Source organism: Tasmannia lanceolata, unplaced genomic scaffold, assembly GCF_043159265.1.
Source record: "Tasmannia lanceolata isolate RefF3 unplaced genomic scaffold, GAP_Taslan_0.1 ptg000023l, whole genome shotgun sequence".
In the NCBI taxonomy this organism is placed as follows: domain Eukaryota; kingdom Viridiplantae; phylum Streptophyta; class Magnoliopsida; order Canellales; family Winteraceae; genus Tasmannia; species Tasmannia lanceolata.
In genome coordinates, this window is record NW_027518700.1 from 8,719,390 (window position 1) to 8,734,996 (window position 15,607).

The 15,607-nt window shown below is 39.6% G+C and overlaps 1 protein-coding gene across 2 annotated transcripts; it reads right to left on the minus strand.

Annotated features, from left to right (window-relative positions):
- Window positions 1–1,802: 1,802 nt before the first annotated feature.
- Window positions 1,803–15,607, minus strand: LOC143856209 (rust resistance kinase Lr10-like). Of its 2 annotated transcripts, XM_077366349.1 has the most exons (3): window positions 14,714–15,607; window positions 3,206–3,229; window positions 1,803–3,125 (listed from the first exon to the last, which is right to left on the minus strand). In XM_077366349.1, the coding sequence occupies exons 1-3, from the start codon at window positions 15,378–15,380 to the stop codon at window positions 2,002–2,004; spliced, it is 1,815 nt and encodes a 604-aa protein (XP_077222464.1). In that variant the 5' UTR covers window positions 15,381–15,607; the 3' UTR covers window positions 1,803–2,001. The 2 variants fall into 2 exon arrangements, with proteins under 2 accessions (XP_077222464.1, XP_077222465.1); XM_077366350.1 differs by lacking the exon at window positions 3,206–3,229.

Consider the following 15,607-nt stretch of genomic DNA (forward strand, 5'->3'; position numbering starts at 1 on the left):
CATTGCGAATCGATTTGGGTCCGTAACAATTGGTATCAGAGCAGTACGATCTGGGCCGTGGAGAAGAAAATCAAAAGAGCAATGGATCCGTGGGATGAGACGATAAGAGAGATCAAAAGGCACCTAGCTTCCATGAATGCTAAGTTCAACAAGATGGCACTCTCGCTTGGTGTGAAGATAGAAGAGCCTCCATGTTTGAAGAAGTTGAATGAAGAATTCAATGAGAGGATCGTCGAGAAGGCCTGTGTGATGAAAAAGAAAAGAAGAAACAAAAAACGGGGAGAAAAGAAGAGAGAAATAAAGCAGATAGAAGAAAAGGCGAAGAAGACACAAGAAATGTCATCTTCGAAGAGTCTGCCGTTCATCTTCCTCTCAATCTATCTGACGCAATCGAAAAGATTCTTACCCACAACCATCCGTCCATCAAAATATAAGTAACTTCAACAAAGCACAGCCAAGGAGCTTTGATGTACGGCACGATGAGATCATGGTGACTATGAAGAGAAAAAGGAAATGAGCACGACGGAAAAAGGAAATGAAAAGAGAAAGCAATTTCAAAATGGCATATACAAGAAGATTTCAGTTTTCACATATTGGCTTAATCTCTAACCTTGAGGACAAGGTTGATTTCAAGGTTGCCTTAATCTATTCCCAAAATTGTGTTTTTGTAGAGAAAGGAAGAACGATCCTTCCCTTGAAGTGGGTCAAGAGGCTGATCTTGCCTCTAAGAAGATCAAAACCGTTGCGAACCGATTTGGGTTCATAACATCGATTTGGGCATACAGATGGGTCCGATGAGTCGGAGTCGCTTGTTCTATGAGGAAATAACTGAATGGGTGACCGAGAGAGAAGAATGAGCCCATGAATTTTACTCTCTTTTCCTGATTTTCACCCATCTATGGACTGATAGAGAAGGAGATTGTCTCGTCATGTGGGTGTTTTCAAATCCAGGTTTTAGAAATCATAGGATAGGAGAGAGATTTCTAAAACCTGGATTTCATAGTTAAAATCCAAGATGGGATTCTAAAATCCAGGATTTCAGCTATCCAAATACTAATTTCAAGCTAAAACCAGAATTTTATAATCTTGGATTTTATAATCCATGTTTCCAAATGGCCCCTACACACTTAAGATTAAGGTTGACCTATGTACATGTGTTTAAGCCCCTTGTTCCATTATTTGCATACCATTTGAGGGATTAGTGAGGATTTCACCATAATCTTTCTTGAGTGTTTATGTAGTGAGCTATAATTTGTAAATCCTCCTTAGAGAAGGATAATTTTGTCTCTTTTTGTTGTAATTTGGTGAGACGGACACTGCATCAACCTTCGGTCTCAAGGCTTGGGGATACAGCCATGGATTGGTTGGAGGGCACCGAATCAAGCCTTGGAGGGGCAAATCTTGTAACGGTTTGGTCTTCACACGTAAATAGACCGGGATAGTGGAGCCACGAGAAGGAACATCTCTGGAGAGTGGATGTAGGCTGGTATTGGGCCGAACCACTATAAAATTGGTACCCTTCTTCTAAACTTTTCTCTTTACTCTTCTGTGCATTAATTTTATCTTTTAATTTGTTCTTTATCATAATTGAATCATTTCTAAGAGGACAAAAGTTTTTAAATCCTAATTCACCGCCCCCCTCTGGGGTTGCCACATGGGACAAAACTTTACATGTGGAGAAAACGTAAATTACAAAAGCCATATACATTTTGGATTTTGGATTTTGAGTCTACTAATCAATTTTGGACTTAAAATCAATTCCCAAAATCTAAAACTAACAGAGCCTAAAAAATCATATACTATTTGCTAACAAAACTACTTAGCATGATTTACTCTCCATTCTTGGGAAGTAGCTTTGATAACTAGTATCAATTACAGTGGTGCTTTGTAATGGCTGCTCAATGAAAAATATTCTCGTTGTGAAGAAAATGTGTATAATTATAGGACACACAAAACATATCATAACACTTTCTCAATGGAAAGAGTAAAACACCTTCATACTTATTCTAATTCAGTGATGGTTGACAATTTTGTACCTTGATTTTCTTCAGGTAGTGTTACATTAGTATTTGGTGGACCTGTAGAAGCAAACGGGTCTGGTGGCATCATCATGCTTTCCATACTTCCTTCCAACATCTGGACTACACTTTTCATAGAAGGGCGATCCACAGGTTGCCATTGTATGCACCATAGAGCTACTATAGTTAGTTTTTTTGCAATCTCAGCATCTCCATCTTCCTCAATCCTGAGTCTCAATCCTTCACCTTGAATGAGTTTATTATATACCCATTCGGGAAAGTAAACTTCGCTAGTGTTTCTCACGGTAGCATCGGTGTTCTTTCTACCCCCAACCATTTCTAGCAACAACATTCCAAAACTATAGACATCCGATTTGTAAGAAACATTTCCAAAGTTTCGAGAGAAGACTTCGGGTGCAATGTAACCCATGGTTCCTCTAGCAACTTTCATAGATACAATGCTTTGCCCCCTTGAACATAATTTTGCGAGTCCAAAATCAGATATCTTCGGATTAAAGTTATGGTCTAGCAAAATATTGTGAGGCTTGATATCAAAATGGAGAATGCGTTGTTCGCAACCCTGGTGTAGATATTCGATTCCTCTAGCAACACCAACTGCAATATCTCGAAGTTTTTCCCAACCAAGCAATGGGTCCTTAGAATTGGCCGAGAAGATGAATCTCTCAAGTGATTCATTCGGCATGAATTCATAAATAAGTGCTCTCCTGAATCTATCAGCACAAAAGCCTAGAAGGCGAACCACATTGACATGATGAATTCTACCAATGGTACCCACTTCGTTAATGAACTCTTCTCCATTACCACCAGAGTTTTGGAGGAGCTTTACGGCAACAATGACTTCATTGGGAAGCTTGCCTTTGAACACAGAGCCATATCCTCCTTGACCTAATTTCTCCTTGAATTGATCGGTCATCTTTTTCAAATCAGCATAAGTGTATCTCATGGGCTTTAGAGATTTGTAATCTTCCAAGAACTTTTCAACATTGAGTTGGTTTTCTATTTCCTTTCTATTAGATTTCCATCTGTTGTAGACCTTAATGCTAATCATGGTTGCTACTAAGAGAACAAAGATGCCTATGCTGACACCTGCACATATAATAGCTTTGAAAATCAGGAAGTTCTTAGGATACATGTGTCTACTGTTTAAATATGGCAGAGAGCTTCACCTATTATAATGCCCTTTTCACACCCTGTAAAAATAACAATAGAAAGTTAGAATCATTGCACATATGGTCTTCATTCATTTCATGAAAGTCAATCCCTCAACTGATCATGCAATTAAGCAAACATATAAATTCTTAATTGCTAACATTAGTTTTGTCTAAAAAAATATCAAAACAACAAATATAACTGTAGCGAAAAAAAAATGATTAAGAAGAAAATTCAAGGTAAGAAGTTGGGGGCCATTTACAGGCACCTATGCGGGCGCACACACAGACACATACTATGAAGAGTTCCCAGAAGTTATCCACTTCTTTTAGGATCGTAACAGTTAGAAAACCTACAAATTTTTATGATCAAGATGAGGTTTAGTTCCATACAATGAGACTAAACCTTTCAAAGTTTTGCAAGTTACAACTAAAAGAAACAAAAATTAAATTTCCATTTACATTTTGAAGTGAAACAAACTTTAATAAGTTTAACAAACTCCACTAAAATCATATGGGTGTATTACTTCACCCTATTGGACCAGTAGGATGGTCCCTTGTTCCTTGTTCGATGAGAATCTCTACTATTCCTCTCACAATAATGAAAAAGAAAAGTTTACTTGAGTCCGAAACAAGAAATATTTATGGATGTTAATATGAAAATGCTCATTCTAGGTTTCTATAATTTTTATTTCTTGAATTCTATTTTAAGTATACTTGTCACGTCCCACCCCCACTGTGTAAATATTGTCTGGTTTTGCGTCTTCAACCATCCTCGATTTTGTTTTCCAGCAGCACCAACCGTGCCCGACCCACTCCGCGGGGCCCGCCCCTTAGACATGGTGAAAATGCGTCTACACAAGGAGAAGGAGAGCTCACATATATAGGCCCAGAACTTTCTCTCCCTTTCCTATGTGCGATCTAACAATCCACCCACATTAAAGCCCAGCGTCCTCGCTGGCACACCGTAATGCGGGACATATGGCTCTAATACCATTTTGTCACGCCCCATCCCCACTATGTAAATATTATCCGGTGGCATAAATATTGTCCGGTTCTGGGTCTTCTACCTTCCCCGGTTTTGTTTTCCAACAGCACTAACCGTGCCCGACCCACTACGCAGGGCCCGCCCCTTAGAGATGCTGAAAACATGTTTACACAGGGAGAAGGAGAGATCACATATATAGCCTAGGAACTTTCTCTCCCTTTCCGATGTAGGATCTTACAATACTCATAATGTTAGCCCAAGGGTTCAACCCTACCCATGTTTTGATAATCCTCAAACCAAAATTTATTAAGTTCAATAATGTACTTTGCAAGTGATGTGTATTAGATAGGTAAATCAAGTATATAGATTACAACTTCCACAAGAACCATTGATGCCCAAGCTTGAAGAAGAACCAATGTTGGTGACCCACTCATGGACCCAAAGTCAAAGCAGTCAAGAGTTGGAGGAGTCACATGTTCAAGTCTATCCAAACAAGCAAAGGTATGGAATTGATTACAAAGAATTGTTTGCTCTCGTTTCTCATCTTGAGACAATTCGTATGGTTCTTGCTTTGGCGGCATAAAATAGTTGGAAAGTTTATCAAATGGATGTCAAATCAGCATTCTTGAATGGGTTTCTTGAAGAGGATGTATATGTTGATCAACCTCCCGAGTACGTGACGAAAGGTGAAGAAAACAAAGTGTGCTAATTGAAGAAAGCTTTATATGGCTTGAAGCAAGCATCAAGAGCAAGGTATAGTCACATTGACGAATATTTTATGAAGAACGGTTGCAAAAGGTGTCCTTATGAACACACCCTCTACATTAAAGAGAGAACCCAAGGTGAGTTTTTGGTTGTTTGCTTATATGTTGATGATTTTATTTTTTCCAGCAATAGTTAAAGCAAGTGTGAGGAATTCAAAAAAAAAGTATGATGCAAGAATTTGAGATGACCAACATACGTCTTCTCCATTTGTTTCTTGGTATTAAGGTCAATCAAAAAGCGGATGGAATTTTTTTTTCTCAAAAGAAGTATGCAAAGGATTTGCTAAAGAGGTTTAGAATGGAAGGTAATACATATATTAGCACACCTATGGAAATTGGCTTGAAACTTCGCAAGAATGAGGATGGAAAGGAGTTGATGCAACTCTTTATAGAAGTCTTATTGGTAGTCTCATGTAATTGACAGCTACAAGACTGGATCTTATGTTTGCAGTAAGTATGATTAACAGATTTATGGAATCACCAAAAAGAAGTCATTGGGAAGCCAGTAAAAGAACCCTAAGGTATGTAAGTGGAACAATTAATCATGGGATACGTTATGGAAGAGTTGAAGATTCAAGTTTGGTTGGTTATTGTGATAGTGATTGGTGCGGAAGTTTTGATGATAGGAAGAGTACTTTCGGTTATGTTTTTAACATTGGTTTGGGTGTAATTTCATAGGCATCAAAGAAGCAATCGGTTGTTGCTCTTTCTACGGCGGAAGCGGAGTACATCTCATTATCTTCGGCGGTTTGTCATGCTCTTTGGCTACGATGAGTGTTAGAAGAACTCAAATACCTGCAAGAACGTGGTACGAGTTTGTTTTGTGATAATAGTTTGGCAAGTTCACTCAGAACAATCCGGTTTTCATGGGAAAAGTAAGCACATAAGGATCAATTATCATTTCATTTGAGACTTGGTAAATGATAGAGTTGTCAACATTTTTTTTTTGCAAAACTCAAGATCAAGTTGTGGATATTTTTACAAAGGCTTTAAAGACTGATACTTTCATCAAGTTGAAGACAAAACTCGGTATGTAGTGGTCTAGCATAAGAGGGGTTGTTGGAAATGTAAGCTTGACCACTCGACCCTTGGTTTTTCCATTGTTTTGGAAATTGTTACTTCATTGGGAGCTTGCAAGACAGACTTGACTGCATTGGAAAACTAGTTTTTGGGAGTTATTGTTCTAGGGACTTAGTTTTATGTTTTGGAATTGTGCAAATTATTATTTTTCATATATTATTGTGCTAGTGGTACCTTAGGGAAGCTACGAGTAATTAAGTCTTGTTACTCTTGGATTTGAAGTGTAAGCTATATTTTGGCCATATATCTTCTTCATATGTAAGCCATTTTAGTGAAATTTGAAGGCTTTTGAGTAGCATAACAACTTGGGCTACTTTCTTTGTGTGTTTAGCATCAAGAGAACAATTTTCTTCTCTTGAAACTCATCTTCTCCCTCGAACCTAGTTGGTTTCATTCCAACACCAAAGAGAAACATGAGCGGAAAGGGGGCTCCCACTTGTATTTTGTGCTAAGTGGATTTCCCCCTGTTATACACTTAAAGTATGGATCATAAGCATAGTACCCGATATATTGAGTCCGGAGCCCTACTTTCATTCTACATATATTATGTATATGGATATATTTGCTGACTTAGTGAAACCCAATTAGGATCTGCATGTGCTTATATATATATATATATTGCATTCATATAAAGACGAACATGTGTTGCTTACACATGTTGGAGCCTAGATTTAGGAGCCATGTCCTATCCATAAATTATGATAGCTCATCTTATGTGGCTACAACACAGTCCTAGTACACTTACATGTCTGTCTTGAGTCAAGACTTCCTTGACTCCGCTAGATTAGACTAGGGTTGGTACCCCTGGTTAGGGTGTATATATGTATATATACCGATTTATATTGATTATTATATTAGGGCCTACTTATTCAGTGAGGTTTCCTTATCTAATTCGATCAATTCTATCAATCCATCTTCAAGATTTAGACCCGGTCTATGACCTACTTCTGTCATTTTGTGGTCGTGGTCTTCTTTCTGATCTACTGATCATCTTTGATCATGGAAGAAAAATTCAGTATTGCCTATTGTATCTTTCTCCTATGATTGATTCTGATCTGATTATGTTCCACTTGTTTAATTGCGAGTTTATCTTGCTGACATTCATTCAAGTGTGTGTTCTTGCTGAGAGCCTTACTTTATCTTAACCTTGTTGGCACACCATTTGTGATTAGCTGCTTCAAACCCTCTCTATATATCTGATGTGCTCCAAATGCCTTGAGTTTGGTCACTATCCTTTAGACTCATTGACAAATTTTATGTGTGTATCTTACCACATCTCCTTGCATAGATGTTATGCTGCCGGATTTTATCCATGGGAAGATATATTCGTATCATCTTTTGTCTCAACTTACATATGGAATTTTCATTCGATTACCCTATACTGAACTATAGTGTTTGTCAATTCCATGGCAAGAGTCTGACCCTATTGGCTTCACTCATTTGTAGTACCTATTTCTATTCAACCCACACCAGAACCGATGGCTGAATCCGGAAATACTCTGACCGAAATGAATGAATTGATGAAGTCTATGCTCTAACAGATGAATAATATGAGTGAGGAGATAGTCCGTTTGAAAAGTGATAGAGGTTCTGCTTTCAAAGAACCAGCACCCCAGCAAACTCCGATTATGCCTCCTCCACCTTCGGTGGCAGCTAGGCCTGTTGTATTCCCAGTTGAGGATGACTTTGATGAAGAGCAGTATGCAGAAGAGAATTGTCTCCCCCATTTGGATAGTACTGATAAAAGCAAAGGGATTGTAGACAGGTTGGATAAGCTAACCCAAGAAATAGAAAGCATGAAGTTCCAAGGCCCTAAGAAGCTGAACATGGCCGATTTAATGATAGTCCTGGGAGTCGTTCTACCTCCGAAGTTCACAGTACTTGATCTTGATAAGTATGATGGGACAGGATGCCCCACAAGTCATCTGAAATCCGTCATTCCTCTTCTGCAGCAACATGGACTTTCTCCAGAGCAGATTGCTCTCGTATTCCCTAGGTCACTGGTTGGAACTGCTAAAAAATAGTTTTTGAGCTTAAAGTCTAAACAGATTAGAAACCTGGAAGATATTGCCAACAAATTCGTGGAACAGTTTTCCATGGAGGAAGGGATAGATGTAACCAAAAGGGATCTGAAAATGTTGAAACAAGGACATGATGAAACTTTCACTTCCTTCATCCGAAGATGGAGAAGGAAAGCAGCTCAGATGACCCATAGATTGTCGGATGAGGATCAAATCAAGATTGTTGTTAAAAACTTATCTCCGCAGTATAACCATCACATGGCCATTCAGTATTTCATTGACTTCAATCACCTTATCAAAACTGGAACCCAAGTAGAGGATGCACTGACCAAAGGCCTAAAGACAAGGACCTCAACTGATGTTAGAGACGGAAAGAGGACTATGGTAGCAGCTAAAGAGGTTAGCAATGTGGAGACATCTCGTCAACCTTTCAAGAAGGTGGCTCAGAAAGGAAACAAACCTATTCAGAAGTCAAATAAAGAGATTCCTCCATTACCAAAGAATCTTGAAAAAGCTTTGAGAGAATTGGTCGAAGTAGGTAAACTTGAACTGCCTAAACCTTCCCCTCCAAATCCTCTTCCTAGCAACTTTTATGAACAAGACTTCTGTGAATATCATCGAGTTCATGGACATTCAACCAACAGTTGCCAAGCCTTGAAACACAAAATCCTAAAACTTATCAAGGATGGTACGGTAGTTAGAGAACCCGGTGCTACCAGAAAACCAGTGTGAAGATCAGTTGGCCCTTTACCGATGGTAGGAGCTATCTCTATAGATGAACTATTATTGGATCCTGCATCTCTTATTCGTCCTATTTTAGATACGCCACCTGTTCCATCAAACTCTCGACCAATGGAGGAATCTTTTGAAAGGTCGGCCCTCATCAGAATGGAAAACTGGATGGTTAAACTTTTTGGTCAGATGGTCGTGCTAACTGAAGAAGTGAGAGAGATGAAAACTCAGATACGATATCTGTCCACCGGATATGATTCAGCTCCTAAGCAGTTTATCGATATGGGTACTATGACAGAAGAAACATCAGTTCAGAGTTTAATTCTTGACAGATATGTTGATTTGCATAGTGGGACAAAGCCTGTCATTGTTCCCAATGAGGTTAAGAATGTTGAACCATCTCAGAAACTCCTTAAGAAATCAACAATAGTGGAAGAAAGGATGGGTCAGAAACTGAGAAGGGAATTTACTCACGTACCTTGTTCTCAGGAAGTTATCATGAAGAAATGGGTCAGTGAAGGTCGTTTGACACTTTTAGATCCGAGGCTTCTTCCTAACCCACTCCCCAAGCACCGGAGGAGAGACCAGTATTGCGAGTACCGTCATACACCAGAAAAGTGCCTAGCATTGAAACAAAAAATTCAGGACGAGATAGACGGAGACTCTTCCCTTCTTCCTGAACTCCATGCTTTCGCGAATTATGCACCAGTTAGACCCATTCAACCTTTCAAAGGTTCCACCACCTTTGCTTATGCCACCTCAGAGTAGAGAAATGAATCGAAAGGAAAAGGAAAGATGTCAGAATTTGAGCCTCCGAAGAATGTCAGGGCAGAGAGCATGACGCCACCAGCAGGTTTTCGAGGGCAGTTTGGGCCAGGTCGACAGAACTACATGGGACCACCTCTTCCGAGATTCCTACACCAGGACCGAAACTACTAGCCGACAACATCATGGAGGAAGGCGTGTACTTGTGAACTTCAGTGCTGAGTCCTTGTCCATGTCTAAGTGTTGTGTTTCAAGTGAGGTGTTCCAAATGTCATGTTTCAAGATTTAATTTCTATCAAGTGTATACCAACTCTTGTATTGAAAGTTGGTGAGTCATAGTGTCAATGTCAAAAAAAATGTATGTCATGTCTGTCAGTCTTTCTCATTTAGAGTCAGTGTTTTGTTTTCTGTCAAATCTGATGTAGAGCCCACTGAGGCGTGTTGAGAACTATTGATGTACTTGAAAGTTTTCAATTCAATAAAGTTTGATTTCAATGTTATCAGTATTCTTATGATTCATTCTTAGATCTAATATTTAAAATAACTAAAGACACCCTCCTCGGAAGAGGATGCAGACGAAATTCCCCTCGAGATCTGAAAAATGATCAAACGAGAGGAAGAGCGTCAAGCATAGCCACTCAAAGAGAAAATTGAAACTATCGATAGTGGTATCAAAATTCGAAACTCGAGAAAGATGGATTGGCAAAAACTTTATCTCCCGAGGAACGCGAAGAATTGAGAAACCTATTTTTAGAGGGGTTCGAGGTAGTCTTGCTTGATCCTATGAGGATAAAACAGCTGAATGCCTTGTTGTGGTGAAAAGCAAGACTCCATCAGTTTTAGATATCAGTCGAAAAGTAAAATTCAAGAGAGTGAAGCATCAGACATCCAGTTGAGCTGATGAGAAGTTTAGAGAAGACTTTCAGAAAATGAAGTCATCAATTCGAGCCTGAACAGAGCACTTGGGCTACATGTTTTCAATGAGATTCTGAAGTGGAATACTTCAAGAGTAAGGACATTCCTAATGTCTAAAAGTAAAAAAAAAAATACGAGAGAAAGACAAAAGGGGAAGGGAATGTGTCCCTAAGACAGCTTCTTAAGAATATCAAAGACTCATATGATGGAGTCAATAAGATAAACTGAATATGGAATTGTCTTCAGCATTTGGAGACTAATGAGAGTTGAAGAATCTTGAGCATAAATTCAAGATCTCTGAGTCAAGTGCAAATTCAAGTGGAGCATCACGATTAAAGTCTTGCCCAAGAATACCGCCAGACTCCTCGATAAAAATATTCAAAGCCGTTGAACCTTATTCCTCAAGAGCTTGCAAGTCAAAACACCAGGAGGCTATCCTTGGACGTTTAAGCCTTTATAGCCGAAATCCCAACGCTTAAAAAACCCTTTTGTGAGCCATTTGAGCCAACACTTTAAAACCAAACAATTCTTTCAACCACATTATAAACTAGGGGCATCTTAAGACCCGAACTACGCGGACCTGATCCCCAGTTCTTTAGGGTTACGTAGGCAACCTAATCAATTCAGGTTCGGTCAACCTTTGGAATAAAAGCTAAATCATCCCCCTTTCATAATTTTGAAGCTAAAAAGCTAAATCATTCTTTGTTAAACCCCAAAGCGAACTACGCGGACCTGATCCTCCATTTTTGGGGTACGTAGGAAGTCTGGCAAGACCAGATTCAGTCCAAATCGTTTGAACCAAAGAAACATCCTACCCCTTTGAACCTAAGCCTACCTAGAAAGTCCTTATGGTAAAACAAGCAAAGGTTCAAGGCAAAAAAAAAAAAAACAGAAAGAAAAAAAAAAGAACTAGAATTTGAAGAACCACTAGGTTAAAAATCCGAAAGGGCGGCCTAGAGTCATGCATTTGCTAAGTCAACAACCAAAGGGGTTGGCTTATGTGAAAGTGAGGGTAGCGGTTTGATGGGTTGAAAATTGAAGATGCCATCCAGTTAGAGGCAAAGACTTCCCATAAAAAGCGAGCTGATAAGACATGGAAGGAGTTCCTCGGTTATGAAGAACTCTGACGTTTGAATAGTGTGAGAATTCCAAGCAAAAACTGAGGGAAATGGTTTGCTAGACTAAAAACTTGGAATGCAATAATCATGAGTTCCCACCAGAGGAGACTCGAAGAGATGAAGAAGCAATCACTACACAGGGCAGGATTTTGGAATCCGAGTAGTGTCGGCAAGACTTACTTTGACACCTCCCTAAACTAGGGGCATTAAAACTGAGCAATCCGAAAGGGGTAATAACCATGACGGAAGTCTCGATGGAGGAAACTATAGCCTCTTGACATGGTTTTCGAAATTACTCTGAGAGCGGCTAGCCTTACTATAAAAAAATAATACATCGGATCTAAGGGTGAATCAAAAGTGAGTCGAGTCCCTTGAATCGTATAAATCTTCTTTGATCGAGTCATTAGAAGTCTATTCCTCATTCTTATCTATTTTTCTCTCAAGGTCTAAAGTTGTCTGACACTGGAAGAGCAAGAGTACACCTTCCAAAATGCGAAGAAAATTCAAAGTAAATCCTAGTTTAGGAATCAAAGAGAGGCAAGAGGCATCTTGTTCAGACCTGCCAGAGACATCAAGGCCTCAAACAGTGAGCAGCAACAGAAGGAATTCTCAGACTCAGCCATTGTAGAGATTCTTCTTCCTATTCCAAAGAAAGAACCCATGCAAATTCAAATTTTCTTTACCTATCTTGGTTCCGTTTTCTTAAGACTCTTGTCATGGAATCACAACACACTAGGGGCATCTTTTATGACTTGCGTCATAAAAGATATCAAGCACACAAAAGGCAATCAGTGCCAATGTCTATAACAAATTGAAATAAGAGAGGCACGGGTATATATCGAGCCAAACCTCCAAACTTCTCAGACGAGTCCACTCTCTTGAAGAGTCAACTTCCCTAGAAAATCAGTTTTCCCAGCAGAGTCACCAGCCTGTGGACCCCGATCCGAGAGAGGCAGCAGACGAGCCCCCAGAAAGTCTCTCTAGAATCATCCACGTGAATGGAGAACTCTACTAAGGAACTCTCGAAAGAAGTGTCTCTCACAGCATGAGTGGCGATATAAGGTGAGATACCTCTCGATTCGGGGACTAGCCCGGATTCGAGACGTACCTTAAACAAAGAAGAGTCGTCATCCAAGGAAGTAGGCCCTAGATCCCATACTATGCTCTTTTGCAATGGATAACCAGAGATATAAAAGAAGGTTCGTGCCTGGTTACGAATTTGGAAGGTTCGAAGAGCACCTCATCCGCCCAAATGCAAGCACCTGGTCTCTTATGCCATTTATTTATTGATTTTGAAGAGTTTTGTTCTCAACAGAGAATGCGAACTCTTTATTTCTCTCGGCAAGAGATGATCAATCAATCTCCAATTAAGTCAATCAAAATCATTTTTTGATTTCGAATTCAATTCGGTTTCTTTAATCATTCAACCTTTGCTTTCTACAGCATCCGTCATCGCTTCGTCTTTTACGCCATTCAAGCCCGTTTCCATACGGCATTCTAAGTCCGTTCTCACACAGCATTCTAAGTCCGTTCTCACATGGCATTCTAAGTCCGTTTTCACTCGGCATTCTAAGTCCGTTCTCACACGGCATTAAAGTCCGTTTTCACACGGCATTCATTCAAAGTTCGTTTTCACACGGCATTAAAGTCCGTTTTCACACGGCATTCATTCCCGTTTTCACACGGCATTCAAAGTCTGTTTTCACACGGTATTAAAGTCCGTTTTCATACGGCATTCAAAATCCGTTTCCACATGGCATTCAAGTCCGTTTCTACACGGCATACAGATCCATTTTCTCTTCAAATTTCAAGATCATTCACAATCAAATCTATCCTTTAAATATTTTGCACGAGAGGCTATCTCGTCCATATATCAATTGCTGAGTTACGAGTCGAAGAGAGGCTATCTCATCGATGTTTGCAGAGTCAGAGTCCGGTGAACAGCTATTTCACCATTTTTCTTTGTGATTATTGTTTTCAAAACCAAAAACCAAAATTTGATTTGCTTCTTTTTTCAGGTCGATCAAAATTGGTTGTCTGTTCAACTTTGACATTCGCGTGATAAGCACGCTCTGCCAAAGAGGGGCATCTGTAGACACCCCATTTTGACCATACCCTAAACCCTCCATGTTTGTTCAAAACCCCATCAAATGAAAGCATTAGGGTCCCAAACTTCACCCTAAGCTAGGGTGAAGGTTGAAGGTTGGGACCCTAATTCTTTCATGGAGGGTTTAGGGTACGGTCAAAATGGGGTGTCTACACCCCCTCCCAATTAATAACAAAAAATATGAGAAGGGATTGTTATTAACGAAACTTAAGGGTGTGTTTGGATTACATGAATCAAGAATCGTTATTGGTATCACATCTTTTTCCCATTCCAACTACGCTAGTAAAGGGAATGTTGATTCTGATTTTAGTGTTTGGATATGCAGTGAGGGACCGGTGTTGAGAGTTAGGGTTTCTGAATTTTTTTCATCACGTCTAAGTTAGGATTTTATTCGAAACTGAAAGCAGAGCAAGAAGATTTGTCAAAATCTTCAACTAAAAAAGTAGGGGAGAAATTTTCACCGGGATATGTATCTCCAGCTCATGAAATCCAGATTTAGGAGATAGAGATTGTAGGGAAAGAGAGAGATTTTTTAGAGAGAGAGAGAGAGAGAGAGATTCTCCATGACATTATCTCCATCCCACAAAATCCAGATTTGGGAGATAGAGATTTTTGGGACGCCAAACTACTCATTCAGGTGTAGGTAGAACATAACAAGGTATCTTACCATATTACATCTCCCTATTACGAGTAATATGTAGACCATCAAAAAGATTATCATTCGAATACTATACGAATCAATGTTCATACGAATTCAGACCATCCTAGAGTAAGGTACTGTTCGTTTCTTATTTTGAGTCTAAAATTACTCAAAATTAAGGGAGATGATCCCCCCAAACCAACATGATTGTGAGCAACTGTAACGCTTGTTGATGTCAAATCAAGTTAAAAGGGGGTGGGTCACTCCTACAGGCGGTGAAAAAATCATCTCCCGAAATTTAAAATAATTTTCAGTCTAATAATCAGTTTTAGGCTCAAAATCAATTCTAAAATTCCAAAACAAACAGGGCCCAAATGTTTTAGACAAGGGGAATACCTTTAACTGCTGGTTTACAAGTGATTTCCTCACCGGTTTTGCTCTTGAATCCGCATCTCCCTCCTCTTTCTTCGCAATGACTGCATCGAGGCGTGTCCCACTTCAAAACAAGAGGCAAGTCGTAACGCCAATATGGAGTTAGGATAGTCTTGATCCGCTGGCAAGATACTGGTAAACTACTCACGTAATCTTCAGGAGAAAGAAAAACATGGTAGTGGAAGCCGCTCAGGCATGGGATGGGTTGGTTGTTGTAAAAGAAGTCATCAACAGCTGACGAACAATTGAGAAATGAGTGGTTGTAGTATTTATAATAGTGGAAAAGAGAATTGGAGAGATCAAGTTTGTGGTCGAAGAGGAGGCCCCCGATGCAATTCTGAGGATCGAATATGGTTAGTGTCTGTGACATATAATCGATTTCTTTCACGAAAACCTCCGTTGAAGATGGGAAGTTGAAGACAGTGTCATTGCCCTTGCAGGAGAGATTAAAGTTTGGATAGCCGCAGTGCTGAGGCTGATTGTGGTCTTGCAATCGAAAAGGAAATCGAATTTCAGGGCCATGGTCACTACAGTTGGAAGGCGAACAAGTATCTTGTTGACAAACTCCACTGTCAAAGAAAAAGAGCAGCAAGAGCAAGATGGTCTCTCCAACTGCAACTAGGTTACCCATCTCAAATTTCGAATTTTTTGGGGATGAACTCTGGTAGCAAACATTATTATAGCATCCGAAGACTTGATCGATGACTTTGACTTTGATTTTTCTATATGTCAGGCCAATCGAATACGTAACTCATTCAGTTTTTGGGCTTAGGTTAGATGTTTAGACAGAGAAAGATATGAATAGAGATAAGATCGAGAATGTGTGTACCCTGTTGTTTGGGCTTCACAACAGGTAAT